Source organism: Zingiber officinale, chromosome 2A (genome assembly GCF_018446385.1).
Source record: "Zingiber officinale cultivar Zhangliang chromosome 2A, Zo_v1.1, whole genome shotgun sequence".
Classification (NCBI taxonomy): Eukaryota; Viridiplantae; Streptophyta; class Magnoliopsida; order Zingiberales; family Zingiberaceae; genus Zingiber; species Zingiber officinale.
In genome coordinates this window covers 122879286-122901224 of record NC_055988.1, presented here as the reverse complement: position 1 = coordinate 122901224, position 21939 = coordinate 122879286, and the positions used below count along the sequence as shown (strand labels likewise).

The 21939-nt window shown below is 36.2% G+C and overlaps 3 protein-coding genes across 4 annotated transcripts; 1 reads left to right on the top strand and 2 right to left on the bottom strand.

Moving 5' to 3' along the window:
* Positions 1-126: 126 nt before the first annotated feature.
* On the bottom strand, positions 127-1266 carry LOC122042159 (GATA transcription factor 16-like). Its single transcript, XM_042602137.1, has 2 exons — positions 960-1266; positions 127-702 (listed from the first exon to the last, which is right to left on the bottom strand). Exons 1-2 carry the CDS (start codon positions 1218-1220, stop codon positions 391-393), a joined length of 573 nt encoding a protein of 190 aa, XP_042458071.1. The 5' UTR covers positions 1221-1266; the 3' UTR covers positions 127-390.
* Positions 1267-4312: 3046 nt separating this feature from the next.
* On the top strand, positions 4313-20441 carry LOC122042158 (probable protein phosphatase 2C 67). Of its 2 annotated transcripts, none has more exons than XM_042602135.1 (11): positions 4313-4462; positions 6668-7133; positions 8161-8269; positions 9738-9774; positions 12059-12103; positions 13269-13321; positions 14677-14841; positions 15190-15273; positions 18680-18769; positions 18853-18900; positions 19999-20441. In XM_042602135.1, exons 2-11 carry the CDS (start codon positions 6736-6738, stop codon positions 20116-20118), a joined length of 1149 nt encoding a protein of 382 aa, XP_042458069.1. In that variant the 5' UTR covers positions 4313-4462; positions 6668-6735; the 3' UTR covers positions 20119-20441. The 2 variants fall into 2 exon arrangements, with proteins under 2 accessions (XP_042458069.1, XP_042458070.1); XM_042602136.1 differs by having other exon boundaries at positions 4320-4462; positions 6729-7133.
* A 51-nt stretch (positions 20442-20492) lies between these two features.
* LOC122043963 lies at positions 20493-20987 on the bottom strand. Its single transcript, XM_042604517.1, has one exon. The coding sequence runs from the start codon at positions 20985-20987 to the stop codon at positions 20493-20495; it is 495 nt and encodes a 164-aa protein (XP_042460451.1).
* Positions 20988-21939: the final 952 nt, after the last annotated feature.

Genomic DNA, 21939 nt, shown 5'->3' with positions numbered 1-21939 from the left:
TCATATACTTTCTACTTTTGTCATAATTCAGTACTTTTTTCCTTCAATAAGAGAACCATATTTTGGCACTACCTGCCAAATTCCAGAGCCACATAACAAAGAGAACATAGCATCCACAAGACACTCTTTTTGCAAATAAAACAAGGCCCGAACTAAACTTAAGTCACAACAAACTAAAACTCCTATAGTCATTTTCTGGAGAATTAATTCTTAACCTTACCCAACAACTAGTATACCACAGACACTAAAACTAAACAGAGCTCAAACTTCTGTTTTATGTATTTTTGTTTTGTTTTGTACTACACTACAGTGATAGTGATGGAGTACTGCAGCAAGTTGTGTTAAAGGGGAGCAGTGCTTAGGACCAAAAGAAAGGAAGCAGTAGCAGTACTAGGAATGGAGAAAAAGGCCTGAGGAGAGTGACATCAAGAGCAAGGCAGCCTCCTCGACTTCTTTGCCGTGTTCTTCCACCGCTGCCTTCTCCTCCTCCTCGTCCTCCTCCCTCCCGCCTCTCTGCTTCTCGTGCTGCAGGAGCAGCAGCTTCAGCATCCTCTCCTGCTTCAGTCTCTGTCTCTTCTTCAGCTCCTCTGGGCTCGGCTCCTCCCTCGCCTGGCCATCGGAGCCGACATCCGATGTGCGGGATGCGGGTTCGAGTGCCTTTTTCCTCTTCCTGTACTTGATCCCGCACGCATTGCAGAGGGACTGCCAGAAGCAATATCGACGATTTGAGTAGTTTTGGATCGACAGATCTCGATTCGAAGAAGCACGAATTGACCGAAAGAGGAAACGGAAAATAAGAGCCGAGCAAACCCTAGAAGAATTTCAAGAGACCAAGCTCGATCGAACTCGAAAATCATCCCAAAGCACGGATCAAGCTCCGGAAAATGCAGAATTAGGTCCGGAGATGACAAGAAACGCGAGGGAGAAGAAGGCAAAAAAAAAAAAAAACAGATCCCGACCTTAGGCCCCGCAGGGCCGCTCCGCCACAGCGGCGTCTCCGAAGTGCCGCAGTCGGCGCAGACTCTGGTCGGAGACCCGACGGCCGACGGCGCTTCCCGCTCCTCCTCCGCCTTGGCCCGCCTCGTCGAGTACCGCTTCGCCGCCTTCGCGCGATCGCAGCCGCCCTCCACGTCTCGGAACCCGCCGCTGGATCTCCAATCCCGAGGCCCAGCATTCGCGATCGCCGGCGACGAGATCATCATCTCAGCTCGAAATACCATCCGGCAAATCAAACAGAGGACGTGCGAGGGTTTTTATAAAGGGCGACGCTTCGGGACCTATTTTTGCGAATAAACCCTCGTCTCGTGTTTCGGCACCCAAAAACACCCCTCTCCACGGGCAATGATTAATTAATAATAGTTGGGGAACGACGCGAATCTTAACCGGCTCTCTACTGCTTTTAAAGGAAACGGTAGGAAATAACTACTAATCGGGTGAAAATGATCGGATTAGGAAAGCATTAGGAAATGATGAGAATCTTTTAGGAAAAGAGAGAGGCGAGGAATATTTGGAATCAGCGAATGATTAGGAGGGGGCGGGGGACAGATTCTGACACAGCGACACCTCCCGAACGGGAACAAAACGACAAAATATTTTATTCTGGGGGGTTTGGTTTTTTTTTTTAAATAGAATTTCGAGGAAAAAAAAAGTGGTTATTTGATCGAATTGCTTATGTCATACAAAATTTGTAACATAATATTCTATTTCCAATTATATAATATTTTAGAGATTAATTTTTAAATATATATTAATTATAGTTCGAATTTTTTCATTTTATAGGTATGGTTTTTTAGCATAAGCCCATGGTCATAGAATAAAGCGTGTCCGTGTGACGTTTGGCTGATGTGTCTGATATTTTGATTTGCTAAAAATGACATGAGTATAAAAGTTCATTTTGTTTTGGGCAATTAAAATCTATGCAAGGAGAACTAAATATTTAGTAGTAATAAAAGTTTATGTAAGTCCAGTATGATTAGATGTTCTATAAGTGATGGAAGATCTAATGGATCAAGATTAATTAAATATTTAATAATTATGAACATTTGGAAAAATAATCTCTAAGCATTAAGCATTAAAAGGTCTTAGTCAATTAAGGCTTATTGTCTTATTTAATAATTATGAACATTTGGAAAAATAATCTCTAAGCATTAAGCATTAAAAGGTCTTAGTCAATTAAGGCTGATTGACAATAGATAGTAAATTAAGTCTTGATTTACGAAAGGCAACTTGTATCAAATAAATAAGAAGTCCTAGATACATGACTATACGAGGGCTCCTAGTCTCCTAGTCGTACACTTTTAGAAAAATATTAATTGATTGGTAGAGCAATCCACTCAGACTAATTTATTAATGAATATGATATAGTGATAAAAATGAACCCTAACAAACGAGTCAAAATGTGGAACATTAGTTGGCGTGATAATTAAAATCAAAAAGAGTTGAAGGCATTAACAATAGTAGAATCGTGCCTGAACTGGTCAGGGGGCAGTTGGATGTGAGCATTCAACCGGGTGTTTCGCTCGAGCGGACTTTGTGTTTCAGCCAGGGACAGGCAGATCATCCTCATTTATGAGTATTGAGTAACCTGACTTACGTCCTCAACCGATCGAGATGTGGGACGATTGGGTATACTGCTCCTTTACGTCTAAGAAGCCAAGTGAAGATCGGGTCGTCAGCGACAACCCATATGGCCGAGCTGGCAGTCCCCCTGAGTGACGCCCGATCGGCCTAACATAGATCCCATGTAGTTGTACCGCCCATGTCGTACTTATTTGGAAGTTTGTGCTATAAAGGATATAATATTCTGCAAGTCAATCATGCTTTATAAGTTTCTAGCTTGTCAAATCATATATATTTGCGCGCTCATTTAAGGAAAAATGTTAAAAGAACTTTATGACATGTCATTTCTTAGGAACTTTTTGGAAAGTGTGCAAATGCTTTGAGGTTCATGCGTAAATACAACAGTGATATTATAAAAGGGAGTCTTCATTTACAGATAGAGATATGTGATGCTCTATGTTTTCACACACTTGTTGCTAGGGATGTAAATGAACCAAACATTCGTGAACAAGTTTGATATTCGACTTGGTAAGAGCTTGTTTATGTTCGTTCAATATACATAAGATTAATTAAACAAACAAGCTTGAACAGCTCATTAAGCTAAACAAACAAGTTTGACCACATATGTATTCAGCTCGTTAACGTTCGTGAACAACATTCATGAACAATGTTTGTGTGAACAACGTTCATGAACAATGTTCACGAACCATATTCATTAATAAAACTCTTTTCAATATGCTAAATAATCAATAAAATAAAATAAAATAAATAAATTTAAATTATCAAGCTCAATAACCAATCAACAACTAAAAGTTTCAAACAATCAAATAAGTTTGAATTGAGAGGTTGATAACATCTAAACCAAGCTCAAGCAAAGCTTGAATTAAGAGTTTGATAATATCTAAACGAACCAAACTCAAGCTCATAAAAAATAAACCAAGCCAAGCTTGAACACTCATTTCAAAAGTTTGGTTAATTTTAAGCTCGGCTCGGCTTAACTTGATTACCTTATCAAACAAGTTTGAATACCCTAAAGTTCGACTCGGCTTGACTTATTTACAGCACTACTAGTTGCTATAATTTTCTTCTACTATTTTTTTTCCCGAATCGTATATTGATTTGAGTATTAGATATTAAGATTCCTTTACTTTGTCATTTAAAACTTACATAGACAACAACATGGAGCCCCTATTTAATCAATAATAAAATCACGTTCTCAATTAATCACATTCATCGCTTTCGAATATGATCAGAATAAAAAGTTTTATATTCAAGAGAACAACAAATCGAGCAAATATTCAATCAACAAGTAGTCGATTTAAATTAAAATTGACACAAGCATGATACTTCTACTTAAGAGACCAATTGAGAAGAAGTAAAATCAGTTAAAAAAATATCAAACTAATAATAACAAAGCTATTGAAACATTGAAGTAGCAAGAAACAAATAATCAACTCATCAGAACCAAAATCACATTAACAATCTAATAATTTTAAATATATTTTAGAGTTTTGTTAATATTAAAATAGTTTTTGAAAATGCATTTCGTTGTTAAAGTAAAGTCTTTATATTATTTTTTCAAAATAATTATTAAAAGTATGAAATTCTTTGTTTAATTACTATCGAGTTTAAAAACGACAGAATTTTATATATACATTTAATAATAATTTGAGCAAATCCAAGAAAACCAAGTAAAAAAGGCTTTTATCCATGTTCTTATTTTAGCCAGAAAATTTATTATCTTTTAATTAATAAATTGAATTTTTAATTTTTAAAACGACGTTAGAAGCGGAGGACGGGAGGAGGGTTACTCGAGGAACGTCGAGCGGCAGCATCTGCAGCGCCGCCTATGCCAATTGGATCCGCCGGCCGTCTTGTGAGTTCATGGCAGATAGGATTTCCGGTAAGACGTCGCGAAATCGCCCCGGAGCAGTTTTGATTTCTCCAATATTTTCATTTAGGGTTCTTAGCTGGTATACTTGGCAAGGATTTTACGTGGATTTACTGGATCGTAGTTTTTTTTTACTCTAAAATATTAATTACGGAGTATAACCCATCAAAGTGGCTGAGAGAATTTGCTTCTAGGATTGCATATTAAAACTTATTTGTGATTTTCTGTTTATTTTCGGAAAAACATTCACTCTTGTTCGTAGCTAGGGGTTACAAGCTAATTGTTTTAGTGACACGTAAATATTTGATGGTAAGATAATGGATAGATATATTAAAGAAATATTAACTCTGTTTGTGTACTTTGTTCATTTTGCTCGAGATATTTTACGACTAACATGATCTGCTGCATGTTTGACAACGATAACATGTCGCTATTAAGATGCCACACATTCTATATATTGTGGGCTAATAGATGAGATAACTATTATTAACTTGAGATTAAGGATTCTGGACTAGTGCTTGGCTTGAGAAATTAACGGGTCATGACAATTGATATTAGAGTGGACCTATTCCAAATCAGGCTGAGGCATTGAAAAGGATTACTTGCGCGATGGTGGAGTCACCGTTGGGCCTCACATGGCAATGATTAAGGATGATTCTAGGATATGAGTTAAAATTTAAACTTTGATGGATGTGAAGCCTTAAGTAGCGCAGAGATTGTAACAACCCAATTTATTTTCACACAATGAGTTATGGGCTAATAGCGGAACTTTATAATCTTAGATGAGATATCTACTATTAACTTGGAATTAAGAAATTTAGGCTAGTGGTTGGGCTTGAGAAGTTAATCAGCCAGTTCTCTTGTCTAAATGGATCGTGACACATTGCTCTTATTGTCTTTTCTCATATGCCATGTCAAAAATTGTGTTGACTCTAAGGTGGCTCGATATGGATACATGTTGTCAAAATCCTCTTGCTGTACTTTTCAATGATTGCATCTTTAACATTTTCAAACTTATTTACTTTTTGCCCTATAATTTGCTGGTTTTTCTCTATTATTATTATTATTATTATTATTTTTGAATGAGTGTCTTAATGGCTATTATTGTTGCCCATTTTTCTTGATTGAAGTCTTGTTCATTGACTAATACAATGACCAATTGAACTTACAACCTTGGCTTTGTGGAAATAGGTGGTACAATATGAAGTATATATTTAATCATTGATGCCCCTAATTATGCATGCATCATATTTTCCCCATAAGTATATAGTTTCTCTATTTTATTTTATTTTTTATCAAATTGCCATAAGTCTTATTTTTGTAAAGGAAACAAGCTATAGATAAAATATATCTTAATTTATCTTTGTATGGTACTAGAATCAAACCATTTAGGCCAAAGATTGATATGTTGATAGAAAGTGATACTTTAAACCTTGATTTTAATTTACCCTACTATAAACCTTGATTTTAATATCCCCCTTGTTCTACTGAAATTAACACTATAAATTATAATGATTCTGAATGCCTCTTTCTATAAATCAGTTTCATCTAGTTATTGTCTTTTTATATGTCTTGGCACTCGGTATTTCTCCTTGTACCAATTGGTTTATTTTTAGCACTGATAGAGAATGTGATCAGAGGTTTTAGTTACACTCCCTGTATTTTTGTATAAAGAGTGAGAACACCTACTAAACTAAGAAAACTTCTAGTTGTTCTGTTTCCTTCCTAGGCATTATTGTCCATAATTTCACATGCTTGACAGTGCTAATGTTTGCAACAAAAAGGAAATGTTTCTCAGTTATTCATGGAAGGAAAAAGTAAAATTTGAAGGATTGTGCTTGAGAAAGAAAATTAGGAACAAGTAAAATGTGAGATGCTTTTTTAACATCATCTCAATAAATGAAATGTTGGCATCTTTGGTTTTGCTATCACTCATGTAGTTAATATTCCTTCAGAACACATTATCGTTTTGCAAAAGTCTTGGTTCTGGTTCTGAAATATTCCCTTTTTGGGGGGAAATTTATATGATTGCTTTCTGTTCAATATTTTTGGAATTTAATTTGCTATTTTTACACTCTTTCTATCAAGTATCCAATATGGTTTAGCCAGAACTTGAAACCATCTTTTAAATATATATTCTGTTTGTTTTTGCGGTACATGATGGGAACATTGTATTTACCATCACTGGTACGTTTTGTTTCATGTTTTTATGCTCAGGTTTGCAAGTGATAGTGTTGCTTTGAAAAATTAATAAAGCTGGATTTCGTTGTGATATTAGCATCGATATGGCTGATCATAAACGAGAGGCAAGTTTCAAGAATGAAGATCTGGTTACGAAGAGGTCCAAAATTACTGATATCAACATAGGTTTAGAAAGTAAAAATAATAATGGAGACTGTACAAAAGTGTGGAATCAGTCAGTTTCAGATGAAATGAATGGCAAGAAAGGAAACAATTCTGATGAGAAGCTCTTTGGGAAAGCTGACAACAATAGTCAAGTATCTGTAACCCGTAATTCATCAGAGGATGTATCTTCACATAATTCTGTAGACTCAAAACAGCATATGATTAGGGTAACATGTATTGAAGCTGATGCAGCAGAGGATAAAGGTTCAAGACACACTATGGAGGATGCATGGGTGGTCCTTTTAGATGCCAGCTTGGAAACTCCTGGAAAACTTAGGTTCTGATTGTTAACTCTTTCATCTTCATGAAAATTGCCTAATTGTTCTTATATAAAAACTCATTCTTTTCCCTGCGTCTTTTCTCGTGCAAGGCATGATGATGCATTTTTTTTAAAGCATCTTTTTTGTTATTAGTTATCTTTTTTGTGTCAATATCAATCTCAACTGCAGTGTTCAATTTTGATTGAGTTAAAGCAGGTGTATTTTTTTTCTTTCTCTCTTAGAACCATGATCTAAATCTGGATACTTGTTGAGATATTTCATTTAATTATGTTTTCCATTTCATATGGTAGACGAGATTGCCCTATTCTGTAGGCATTTCCTATGCTGCTAAAAGATATCTGAATATACAAGATTATCCTGTTCAATAAATCATCTCAAGTTGCCGACACTTGCTCAAAGATTACTAGTTTATCACACAAATGCATATTATATAGTAAATAGTATAGGCAATGTACCAAGGATAAGGATAAGAATTCTTAATCGTTCTAAAAGGATTCAAATTAGGATTAACATATCAAAATCTTTTTTTTTCTTCTTGATGGACATCAATAAGGGAATGAAGGGAGCCTTAGTGCAATGGTAAAGTTGTTGATGTGTGACCTGGAGGTCATGGATTTCGAGTCTCGGAAACAATCTCTTGAAAAATAAGGTAAGGCTACGTACAATAGATTCTTTCCCAGACCCTGCATTGAGGGGAGCTTCATGTACCAGGCTGCCTTTTTAAGGAGTCAATAAGAGAATAAGCTCAACTTGAAAAAAGTTATGCACCTGTTGGTTCATGTAGTTTATAGTGTGTGGTATCTAGGTACTTTTGAGTTTTGACTATATGCCTTGATGACTATATGAATGGCGCTTCAGATCTCTTTGTTATTTCTATGTATAATGCTGAAAGATATATAATGAATCTGTACACAAGGAAAATCCACATGTGCTATGGTATTTTCATGCTTAGGATATTTTTATTTCATAGTTTTCACTTTTTATGGGTGATTGAAACATATTTATGGTTTAACATCTACACAGATGTGCTCATTTTTCAATTTATGATGGACATGGTGGTCGCATGGCTGCTGAATATGCACAGAAGCATCTACATCCAAATGTTCTTGCAGCAGGGTTACCACGTGAGTTGGTGTGTCTGCTTGTTCTATTTTATTTTAATAGTAGTGATTATTGTTTGATCTTGTCTTTCTTCAGAATCTTCTAAAATGATATTCATGCAATTATTTAGTGTGTAAACTGAAAGGAGTAGAATAGCTGCACCATAATTACAAAAAAGGGAATCAGCTAACTTCAGTTCTTTCTTTTATATAAAAACCCAAGTTATTACTTAATCAGTGCTTTCTACAATTATTTGCAGGAGTTGAATTCTTTTGAACTAATCTTTTATGATCATTGTACATCTTCAGAAAGTAGCTTTATATCTGTTATGCATACAGGATTATATTTGTTGCAAACTTTGAAGATTAAATAAAACTTTATGAATACATGTGAATCTTACTTGTACCTTCTCAATATACTTATTATGCCAGTGTAAGCCACTTTCAAATCATTAATTAGTCATGCATGCTCATGTATAATAAACATGCTATTTGGTAGATATGAGATTAGTCACAAGTTTTGGTGGAGCTTAAACTCTTCAGGAATTTGAAGTTCTACTACATACACAGCATGCCTTTTTATTTCCAACTATTTGGCGTTCTTATCCAAGAGATAAGAACCAAAATAAAAATGTAGCCATTTTGACTTTTGGCTAGATGGGAATTTGTTTTTCAAGCTTGCACAATGCTGATCACTCTAAGGGGACTTGGAGATTTCTAATATATATTGTAAGATGAGCAAAGTTGGTCCATTGTTCTTAATTTGGTTACATGTCATGCTTAACCTCTTTGATACTTAACTTTGCGTTGTTTAACTTGTAACATATTCATTTTTGTTTTGGGAAGGAAACACAGACCTTCCAATCATTTTTTTCCTGCAATCAGATATAGAGGATCTTTATGTGCTATATTCCTCTGAAAAAAAATTCATGAAAATTTCTTTTGTCAATGCATAATGAGGTTATATGATTCCTGTTTTTCATAGACATTGTTCTTGTTAGCCATGTAGGAGAATCTCTGGCGTTGCTGAATATTTTCACTCTGTGCCTCATAATCTTCTTTCGTGCCAACTCATTTTTTTAAACCAAATGTGAAATGTACTGATGGAAATCTATAAATATGTTAAGATTAATTGTGTGAGGAGTTCAGACAGTTAGAAATGAAAAAAAAAAACTTGATTTATAACAACTTGATGAGTTTTTATGATCTTGCTAGTGAAATAATATTTTCTTTAAACAGCTCTGGGTAGACAACCTTACATATTTAGTTCAGCAAAGACTTGCCATTGATGATATATTTATTTAAGCTGTTTTTTCCCCAAATGTTTGTGCTTTAGAAATAGGATGCAGATACATACCTATCTCAAAATCTTCAATTTTGTCTAATGTTTATTATTATCCAAAATTATCTAGGTTTACTGTTAGTCTTGTGGGTGATAAACAATGATTGCAGTCATGTCTTCATTCTTATCTTCTACCTATTTGATTTTGATTGTTGCAGATGGATATCAAGGTGGCTAAGAAGGCTATCATCGAAGGTACTAAGATTGTAGCTTGAAATTTTCATTTGAGCTTGTTATCACATAAGAAGTATCTAATGTGCTACTTTTGAACTTCCAAATTAAGTTTGCTTTTATTATTTTTTTGGTCTCGATACTCTGTTTTTAATGGAAAAGCTTGCTGCCTTGATAATTATGGAATTAGAACAGGTGAAATAAAAAAGGGAATTGCAGAATTATATAAATCTAGGTTCTTTTGTCAGGTTTGCTTCAGTCATGAATCTTTACATCTTCTGCATGGACCAAATCAACAAGCTCAAGTCCAAAATCAATCCCAGAATTTGCAGCAAAAATGTTATTCCGTCAATAACTTCCATTCTACAACATTTTCTCAATCTGGAACTTTAGAGCAAACCACCACTGAATTCAATTATGAAGAATGATAATCAATTTAGACAATTGAAATCAATTCATTGCCAAACTTACAACTATATAATATTAGTGATCATCCAAATCTTTATCTTTTCTTCCAAACAATGACAAACTAAATCCTATCCTAGCAAATCTATAAAACCATTCAATCACGAACTAAATCAAGAACCAAGAATCCAAATTGGTAGATTCAGACAAACGCAACTCCACAAACTATGGTTTAAAGTGCCGTGTCGAGACGGTCGAAACGGGCGAAACATCTCGTTCCGCTCGGCGACTGATACCGACATCAGACCCGCGACAGGTACGACGTGTTGCGCGACCCTGTGGTCATAGTGGAGGGGTTGCTCGACCATGCAATAACAGCGGAGGGGTCGCATAACCCTTCTGTTGCCGCCGACACCAGACCCGCGACAGGTGCGACGTGTTGCGCGATCCCGTGGTCATAGCAGAGGGGTCGCTTGACCCTGCAACAACAGCGGAGGGGTCACATAACCCTTCTGTTGCCGCCGCGGAGGCATCGTGCGACCCAACGATCGTTGTAGAGGGGTCGCACGACCAATGCAGTTGCGCGAAAGGAGTCACGTAATCCTCGCAGCCATAGCTGGTCGTGCAACCCCGCGACAGCGCCGAAGTCGTGCGGGCTCGCGAGTGGTGTCGGATTTCAGATTTTTTTTAATTAAACTTAGGTTAATTATTTTAATCAACTCCTAGCTATGATGGAGATAATCTAAAGAGACTTTATTAAACCCTAATAAAATTATCTAATTAATTTTATATTTCATTTATTTTAATTTAAAAATTATAATAAATTTTTTATTTATTTATCTATTTTCATATCTTTTCCTTTTTTTAAAGATTATTTTTATATTGTTTTTTTAATATTTATGTTAAATATTTTAGTTTTTAATTAATATATTTTATATTTAAAAAATATTGAAATTATATCGGCATGGCACGATACGGTACCAAAACCGTATCGTTCCGGGCCAGCACCGAAACCTCGGCACGGCTCGAAATTTTAAACCTTGCCACAAACCCACCCGCTGTCACCACCAATTACAATTGAACCACCATCTGAGAGTTGCCAGAAACCAGATTAGGGCAGATCAATATGTCCTAATCACATTCCTCCCTAGATATTCATACATTTACCACCATAACCAGTAGGATGCCAATGAATGAGAATGGAAAGGTTCAAAATCTTAAAATAAAATTATGACTCACTGTGGATAATACCTTCATAATTCAAAGCTCAGATCTATGCTTGATCAACAGATCCAAAGAGCATCACCTAAACAGATCTAATGGTCTTGCAGTGATTGCACTAGCAAATCCCTATCTTTCCACTCTTTAAAAGGTTGTCAAGCTGAATCAATCCAAAAAGAACACAAATTGTGTTCAATCTTATTAGCAGGAGCTCAGTTCCTATCTGGCTCCTGCTCAACCCAATTGGAAAAAATGCTCAAGACCTCACCAAACTCTAATTCCATCTATAGGGATTGAATTAGATCCTAATTGATTACAATTGATCCAAATCTTGCTGAAATCAATCAATTATGTTGTATTTGATTACATCGATTGACTTAATTGAAACCTAGATATAACATGTACATTTGTTATCTACTCATTTGTTTCTCTTTATTTTTTTTTCTTTAAAAGTTTTGATGCTTAAATTGCCCCATGTGCTGTCCTGCTTCATTCATCAGTTCATTTATAGATATGGATTTGCCATACTTTATTAACTGTCATGTGGTATTAATTCACATTGTATTTTTTATTCATGTAATGATTAACATATGTTTCTATTTTTATATTTTATTTTGAAAAACTGTGTCAGATAAAACACCTTTGCATATAAAGTCTAATTTCTTGACATCTGCTTCAACAGGTTTTCGTAAGACTGATGAATCATTATTTCAAGAAAGTGCTAAAGGTACACATGCAATATTTATTTCACTGTGTAAGATTTGTCTTTTTAGAAGTTGTAATGTTGCACAGTTGTTTGAGTTAGGATTGTTCACCATACGAGATTTTGTAGCCATGCTCATGCTTAATTAAGAAGTAGGATAAGCTGTGTAATACAAGAAGGTGATTCCTTTATGGATGGTCGGATCTCCTTTTCTTATCATTGAACTTCAGATACATTTTGTTTTATCTCTTTAAAAATTTTATGTTAGCAACTTGGAGGAGCATGCTCTCATCTAAATGACCATTGGACTGGTTGGATCCAACCGAAGTCCAATCCTCTGCAGCTTAATCCTGAGTATTTAGGACCCTGAGATGCAGGAAGTGTGGGGAGAATTTTTAGTTGGTGCAACTTGCCAAGGTAGCAATTGGTTTCTCGCTATGGTATATAGGATGTTAAATGTATCATTCCACATGTTATAATCTTTGTAGCTTAGGAGAAACAATTTCATTTGAATATTTATATGGAATTTTTTCACACTTCTATTATTTAAAGGAAAAATCTTAGTTTTTTTTTAAATATTTATTGAGATGCCTACCTGGTTGATTGTTTGTTTTTATTTGAAAAAAGTCTCATACTTATTGGAGGGGATTCTTTCTGTGTGCTATCCAATTCTCTTGGTAGGTGTGAAAGGCCTCTTTGCTTCCTTTCGCCCTTGGATGTCACAGAGAAAGCATCTGAAGAAGCGTAAAGCTTAGGCTGACCCAACTAAAAGTTATAATCCAATCTATAGACATTTGTTTGCAAGTGTTTGTATTTCAGGGTCTGACATGTCTTCGTCTCAATTATAATGTTAGGTTTGTATATTAGCTGGCATAAAGAGGATCCAAAAAATTTCACATTAGGTAACTGTGAAGCTAGATGGTCACATTATTGAGTTGAGTTTATTTTTTCCCAGACAATGTTTGTTAAGGAGCTCTCAGCTGCCCCACCAGCACAAGCTCTTCTTCATTCTTCAAGTGTTTCTACTTTTCTCTTTCCTATAAGGCATTAGGTTTTTCTAATCGACATCATTTTTGAAAAAAAATTATCAACTAGGAAATTTATGTAATGTAACTGCTAGTAGAGGTACCTTGACAATTTTGACTCATATATATTTTTTTGCATGATCTGATGTATACTGAATTTTCAGGAAATTGGCAAGATGGGGCCACTGCTGTCTGTGTGTGGGTCTTAGGGGAAATGGTTAGTTAGTTTTGCTTTAGATCATATTTTTAATTTTGCACCACCTCTCGTGTACCTTATTTTATTAAGGTTTATTCAAGACTTAAGTTCAAGTTGCTACCATCATATAGCTGCCTGACATCTTATAAATTGAGACTGTAAAATTTTGATTTTACCTACATGAAATTTTTTTGGAAGTTGTAGCCATGATCTAGATATCTTATCTCTTTTGGATGGAAATCATAAAAAATGGTATGATAGTAACCTTTGTATAATTTTTGTATTTTCTTGGAAATTTCTGCATATTTTTTTCTTTGATGTATCCTTAAAGGGATTTGGGTCTCTGCTACTCCAACAAAGAGGGTCAGCACTTAACTGTGAGGGGTTAACAAATTCTAATCACCTTGAACCAAATTGGAAACTGATGCTAATTCTAAATTTTGTTTTTTTTTATTTGAAATGTGATAGGTGGGTTTCAAGTGTTTTTAGAAAACACAACAAATCCAAACCTGAACCGATTGTATATAATATATAAATTTATAATTATATATGTAAAATATAATATATATGATAATATGATATAATATACACAGCATATAAACCTGTATTTTTTTCTAAAAAAAAATTGAAACTGAATGGAAGTTTTTTCTGCATGATTTCAGGGTCCAATTTGAATCTTGACTTAACCCTGGTTCACCTATATAATTGCTTGTCGGGTACTAACTTTATTTCAAAGATTCATTTGGCCTAGTATCTAGCACCACCAATGTTTTCCCCTTGTCTAGATTAGAAAGTTCGAGGTTTGTGTTAGACCCTGATAACTAGCCTAAAATTTTACTAACAACCTTATAAACATTATATCCAATCTCAAATAGTTGGGATTTGTGGCTTTTTGTTGTTCTGCCCGCTATGACAAAATATATTTCTCTATCTACATTAAGCTATCACCACGCTGCAGATGGTAATAGGGAGCTAATTCTCTCTGTAATATGGATGCTTCAATAAAGGCTTCCATTTCTGATGAGTTATCAAATGGCAGAGAGAAAACATGGAGGAATCATAGCTGAAATATGAAAAAAATTAATTTTGTCAGTTTTCTGCTTTAGCTTTTACCAATTCACATAGGCATTCTCCTAGATGTTGAAGATTGTCTCATTTTCATTGAAAGATGTCTTTCAACAACAATAATGACCAAAAGATGTATTTCATAAACAATAATGCAGTGTGTCACTGCCGTGAACAAATTGGTGTTCTTGCCATTTTTACAATTCACACCATAAAATTTAGCCCCTATCCCTTGTGTGCGATATCATTAAATTTTTTATGCCAATGCTTCCTTCTGAAAGTGCTAGTATTGTGTTCTTGAGTTCATCCAGGTATTAATTGCTAATATTGGGGATGCTAAAGCTGTATTAGCACGTTCAGTTGGTGAAGAGAATTCACAAGCTCTATCAGACAAAACACGATCTCAACTGAAGGCCATTGTTGTGACAAGGGAACATAAAGCAATCTATCCACAAGAACGTGCACGTATCCAGAAGGTGAGAGTTCTTATGCCCTGCAGAATAGTTGCATTGTTGGAACTTGTATGACTCTAAGAACGAAACTATGCACTCATATTAATCTCTTTGAGCTACATTGAATGTTGTTTGCAATTCTATTGAATTTGAATGCATAAGCTATAAAGTGTAACGGTATGATTTTTTTTTTCAAGTGGTATTTTAATTATCTATTCCTTAAACAACTGTGGTATGGTGTGTGATGGGTATATTATAAAAGCAATTCAAAGAATTTATCTGCAAGTGCATCATGCATGTATGCATGCCATTTTGTGACAGTATAATTGTTCTATGACCAACAGATAATGGTATAGTTTCTTGCTTGTGCAGGCTGGAGGTTCTGTGAGTTCTAATGGACGATTGCAAGGACGACTTGAGGTTTCTAGAGCATTTGGAGATCGACAGTTCAAGAAGGTTACTAATTATATGTTCTTTTGAATTTGTTTGTATGCAGATTAGCTTCTACATATTTGAGATGGATGGTAAAGAAGATTACCAATAATAGTTTTTGAAAATTGCTTGGATATGAATTACCTTTAACACATTTGAGCTGTCATTTGAAATTTGCTGTTGAAGGTTATTAGTTCATCTAGAGATTTATGTCTTTTGCAACTTGTTGTATTGCAGCTTTTAGGCATTAGACTTTTACTCCCTTGATATAATTTTAAAAACCAATGTGAGTTGTTGCTTTTTTTTTTGTAGAATTTTAACACTTTTTTCTCTATGTTAATTCTGATTTTTTTTTTTTCTCTTCTCCAGTTTGGATGTAATTGATCAACGTGTGCCTTATTTAGTCAATTAGTCTATAGCTCTGCCTCTAAGACAGACTTCCATACCTTGTTTATGAAAGACATTTTTTCAATTGCTTAATGTAAATATTAAATTGTTAGATACAAGATGATTCTCAATTGATCCTATTCAACCAACTAGTTTAAGGCACAGACATAGCATTTAAGAAGTGAATCAGTCATTAACTAAATGGGTTGTTAAGTCCACACTTTTAAGTCAAGTTTTTTTTGTGTGTTTTCTTATTCATCTCTAGATTTGTTCTCTGTGCCTATACCTCAGCCTCAAGCTAAAGCATAACTAACAAGAAAGTAAGATTATCTTCTTGGTGTATCTTTGAAGATTCGACCTTGCCTGTACAAGCAATGCCGAATCTGACTCAAGAGGGTCGGTGGGCCCACCCGTGGTGCACACGTGGCAACCCCCCTTAAGTCACTTTCCGGCACTGCCTATACAGGCAAGGTAGGCAGGGTCGAATCTTCTGTGTATCTTAGTTATAAAACATCAAATACATCACATTGTTTTCAGTGCCTTGTCAATTGCACATGCTTCTGTTGGTTGCTACTCGGAAAACCTAATGGTTCCACTGTACAAAAATTTTGTACAAAGATCTGAACCTTTTCCTAGCTACCATGTATTCTTTTAAATTAAACTTGGATCGTCTGCGGAACTTAACACGTTTGATCCAAAGTTTAATCTATTTGTTCTTTTAGGTTTAGACTTGGATCTCCTGCGGAACTTAACACGTTCGATCCAAATCACCTAGGTTATTAATTCCATTAAATATTAATTTCTAAAATTGGCTTCCAGGACTGCATGGCGAGGCACATGGCCTTCTTGGATATGGGAACAACCACCACCGCCTAGACAAAGCCTTTTAAGGAAAGCTAATATTTAATTTCCTTAAATAACTTTAGGTCAACCGAAAAGAACAATCAAATCACAAGGAAAAGAAAAACAAAGAACACAATATCGAAAACAAATTCGAAATACTAGAATCGCATGCCTCTTGTATTTGGTATTTTTTACATGAAGATAAAACTAGTATGATGCGGAAATTAAATACTAGTATACCTTTTCTTTTGCAAGCAAAAACCTCTAGGTCTTCTACCGTATTCCTCTTCTAACCTCGGACGTTGTGTGGGCAACGGTCTTCCGAGATGAGAAACCACCAAAGCACCTTCTTCTCCTCCTTGCAAGGTTCGGCCAAATCAAGTGCACCTCCTAAGAAGAAGAGAAACCACCACCAATGCTCCAAGGGATACAAGCTTTCTCTCCTTCTTCTCCAAGCTAGAATCCGACCACCACTTGATCTCCAAGAAGATGTGAGGTTCGGCCACAACAATGGAGAGAAGAGAAAAGAGAAGGGCCGGCCACAAGAAGGAAGAAAAAGAGGGAGAAGATAATAGAGGTTGTTCACCTTGAAGGCTCCCAAAACCCCCTCTTTTATAATCCTTAGCTTTGGCAAATAAGGAAATTTAATTACAATAAAATTTCCTTAACTTTCCTTGACATGAATTAATTAAGAAAAATTAAACAAAATTTCCTAAACCTTCATGTCATGGCCGACCACATCATTAAGAGCAAACAAGGCAATTTCAATCAACAATTAAAATTCCTTATTTGTCTTCGGAAATTTTAAAAAATAAAATTTCTCTTTAAAATCCCTTCATGGTTGATAAAAAGAAATTTCTATAATTTTAATTTTTCAACATGTGAATAATTTACAAAGAAGAAAAATAAAATATCTTTCCAATCTACAAATAAGGAAAGAGATCTAATCTCTTTCTTTAATCTTTTGTAGATCCTTTTAAAAGAGATATTTTAATTTTTAATCTCTCCAATAAATTATATCTTTAACATAAGAAAAATTTAAAATTAAAATTCTTTTTAATTTAATAGGGCCGACCACCTTAGCTTGGGTTCAAGTTACCCTAGCTTGATCCACAAGCTAGCTTGGCCGGCCCCTACACCATGGGTATGAAGGTGGGTATAGGTGGGTATAGTACTCTATAAATAAGAGGCTACGATAGGGATCGAGAGCAGGAATTGGTTTTGGTCTTCCGATAAAATTAAGCATCCTGTGTTCGCCCCGAACACACAACTTAATTTTATCAATAATAATTCATTCTACTAGAGAACTATTATTGAACTACCGCATTAATCTCAAATTACATTTTTGGGCTCCTTCTTATTATGAGTGTGTTAGTCTCCCTGTGTTTAAGATGTCGAATGTCCACTAATTAAGTGAGTTACTGACAACTCATTAATTCATATCTTAATCCAAGAATAGTACCACTCAACCTTATCGTCATGTTGGACTGAGTCCACCTGCAGGGTTTAACATGACAATCCTTATGAGCTCTTCTTGGGGACATTATCAACCTAGATCACTAGGACACAGTTTCCTTCTATAATCAACAACACACACTATAAGTGATATCATTTTCCAACTTATCGGGCTTATTGATTTATCGAACTAAATCTCACCCATTGATAAATTAAAGAAATAAATATCAAATATATGTGCTTGTTATTATATTAGGATTAAGAGCACACACTTCCATAATAACTGAGGTCTTTGTTCCTTTATAAAGTCAGTATAAAAGGAACGACCTCTAATGGTCCTACTTAATACACTCTAAGTGTACTAGTGTAATTATATAGTTAAGATAAACTAATCCCTAATTACACTACGACCTTCCAATGGTTTGTTCCTTTCCATTTTGGTCGTGAGCTACTGTTTATAATTTATAAGGTACTGATAACATCATCTTCTGTATGTGACACCACATACTATGTTATCTACAATATAAATTAATTGAACAACTACAAACAAATGTAGATAATTTGACCAAATGTGATTCTTTATTCAAAATAAATGTTTACAAAAGCTTAGGCTTTCAGTATACACTCTAACAGCCTCGACTCTTTTCCACGTCTCAGCTTTTGCATTTGCATCAATGTAATTTTGAGGTTATAGCCCATTGTAAAATACCCCAATGCCTAAAAATATTATGATAATGTCTTGCAGGTTGGAGTTATTGCGATCCCTGATGTCCATTCTTTTGAGCTTACGGAACGTGAGCACTTCATGATTCTTGGTTGTGATGGCTTGTGGGGGGTAACTCATTAATTTTCTTGTGAAAAAAGAACTGTGATTATATATGACATGGACTAACATTCTATCATGAGTTGCTGAAACAGGTTTTTGGGCCCAGTGATGCTGTAGATTTTGTCCAGAAACAGTTACAGGTAAATATCAGACATAAATTCTGGCTTCAGCTTTAATGATAGCCTCTCTCTCTCTCTCTCTCTCTCTCTCTCTCTCTCTCTTCGTGTTGAAACAAATCGATATATTAACATGCTTTAGTTGTGAAATTGGAACATTTTTTTTCTTCCAATCACATCTTACTGGGTGTTTGGTTGGTGGTTTTGGGAATGAAGGAATAAAATGATAGTAAAAGATAGTGTTTAGATTGTCGGTTTGAGAATGACAATTTGGGAATGATTTCCAGATTTATGGGAATCAGCCAAACCCATATAACTAGGTGAGTTTCATTTCCATTCCTATTTCACCTTACTATCAAACTCATATCCAAACTCATATCCAGTCATTCCAGTCATTTAACCAAACACCTCCTTAGTAATGTGGCCAACTTTTAAATTGGATATGATATGGGTAAACAGAAAATCTGTTGTGAGATGAACATAATAATTATTATAAAAAGTTTCCAGCTTTTTTCTTACTATTGTTATAAACCATAAAACAGTTTCCAGCTTTTGCATAGGAGCATACAAACATGTTTTCTTTAAATATTTTCTCTAAAATATTCTACCTTCTGTTCCTATGCTGAATCGAAAGCAAGAAACGTTGCATTTGTTTCAATGTTTTTGCCCCATTCAGAATAATCAAATCCAGGAACGTTTAGGTATGTTCAATCAAACTCAAGTTAAACATAGCATCCTAATACTTGTCATAAGTCATTTAGGAAGATAAAATTTAGTCTTCATTATGTTGAATTACTTTTAACATAGTTTGCGTGTTTCTTTATGAGAAAAATACAGTGATATCTTGTTTGCTAAACAATTTTGACCTCAATACAACGTTTCCAAATGCTATATATCTATGATCACTGCTGTCTGTTTTTTTTCCTTCTAATTGCTGCATGCTTTTTTCTTGCTAGAAATGAAAAAAACAAAAACTTTGTAAGCAGTTTATTATTGGCTGTAAAGTTCCCAACACGACAAGATGTTTTGGCATTCTAATTCCATAACTAAGCCACTAGCTTTCTTCATTGAGCTCACTTAACCTTCGACAACACTTGCATTTAACAAGAGATACTGTTGCAGGATACAGGATCAGCTACCACCGCAGCCCGTCGTCTCGTTAGGGAAGCTGTCCGCGAAAGACAATGCAAGGATAACTGCACAGCTTTAGTTATCTTATTCAAGCATGTTGGTGGCTCATGAATGTATCTAGTTCTATTGGCACATTCTATCAAAATCTAGAGAGCCAAAAACTCTCGTATCAAGCACCTATTTTTCTTAAGAGTCAGCTGAAATGGGAAAGTATGGATGAACTTCTTGGCATTCGTCGCACCCTTCGTAGGCAAACAGTTTGTGGATGAGTATGTGTCTAGTCGTTATGACCTTTTTCTTATGAATTGGAGTGGATTTATAGATGATAAGTGGAGCATAGAACATACAAGAATTGTTGTAGCTTGTGGCAACGTCTTCGAGTTTTTACCAGAAACATCACATACAATGCATTCTTACATTACTATGTTCGATTACACTGATCACTCACCATGAAACAGCACAATTTTTAGGGACGAATTTGATCATCATCTTGAGCGAATGCCTTCCTCGTGGATGGTCTCCAGGTTTGGCCTCCTCGACCTGGACAGGCTCAACCTGTACTGGAACTCTTCGAGCTCAACCACCGCCGGCGCCGCTTCGCTTTCCTCCCCCAACTCCGACGTGATCTTCTCCGCGGCCGCGTCTGGCAGCACCCTCGTGTTCCCGCCGCCCATCTCCTTCCGCACGGCCGCCAGCAGCACCGCCATGTCCGCTGCGGACACCACCGCGTTCGCCCGCTTCATCGGGAACATGACGTACACCTGCCCCGCCTCCAGCTCCTCGTCAGCCGCGAGCGGCGCGAACCGGCGGCCGACGTGCACGGACCGCGAGCTGACGAGGAAGTGCCCCGGCGCGTCGAGCATGAACTCCGCCGCCGTGGCCGGCCCCTCGGCGCGCCGCACCTCGCCGCCCGGGAGGACTACACTGGCCGACCCCACGCTGTCGCCGCCGGAGAGCGCGCACGAGACGTAGCTCCCCATGAATCTCGACGATCGATCGATCGATCCAACGGTACGAGAACCAAAACACACAAGCCGATCCTAGCGACGGACTGTACGACGACTAATTTAGAGTTGGAAAGGCGAGGGAAAGAAGGTAAAGCTCGGGAGATTCCGTGAGTTGCATGGCCACAATTAGCTGGATCCTCGTCGAGATAGCAAGACGATGAGTTAACTAAAAAGAGAAAAAGTCCACGTTGGGAAATTGCAGAGTCGATCTGCGTGTGGAGCCTGCAATCGCAGCGGTTGCAGTTAATAAAAAATCTAGCTAGTTTTGTAGCGAGAGATAGGGCCTTGGCTGGAGAGTAAGGTCAACTCCCATCGACTTGTCGGTCAAAACTGGTATCCATTAACAACTTTTCCAATCCAACACACCTCAAATTTGACCAAGACATTTGACGCGGCTAAAGTCAGCAGCTGACTCCTTCCGAGTCTCATTTGGTGAGAAGAAAATAAGAGGAAATGAGGATGTTCGTTGTCTCTTTCATAGATGGAAAGTTTCACCCTCCACAACGTCCTACCTCTCCCACGGCCAAGCAATAGTCGTTTGTCCAAAGGTTGACCTTGTATGATTCAAAATCCATTAAAAAAAATGAATATAAAGAAACACGAAGAATTAGCACGAATTTAATTAAGACATGTAGGACGATCGTTAAATACTTTTTGTTAAAATGCTTTCATACCGTCAGTATCTAGTCTGCTTCAGGTTAGTTGGACACAGGTATATAGTTCCACCCAGAGCTAGTTTAATCATCTTGCTAAGTCATTATTACCTGAGCCACGATCGAGCTACCGAGCTACCGAACTGAACTAAGCTAAGTTGCTGAGCTAGTCCGAGCTGTTGAGTTGTTGACTTACTGATTAGTTAGTTTGACCTGATGAACTAATTTGACTTATTGAGTTGCCCAGTCGATATATATATATATATATATAT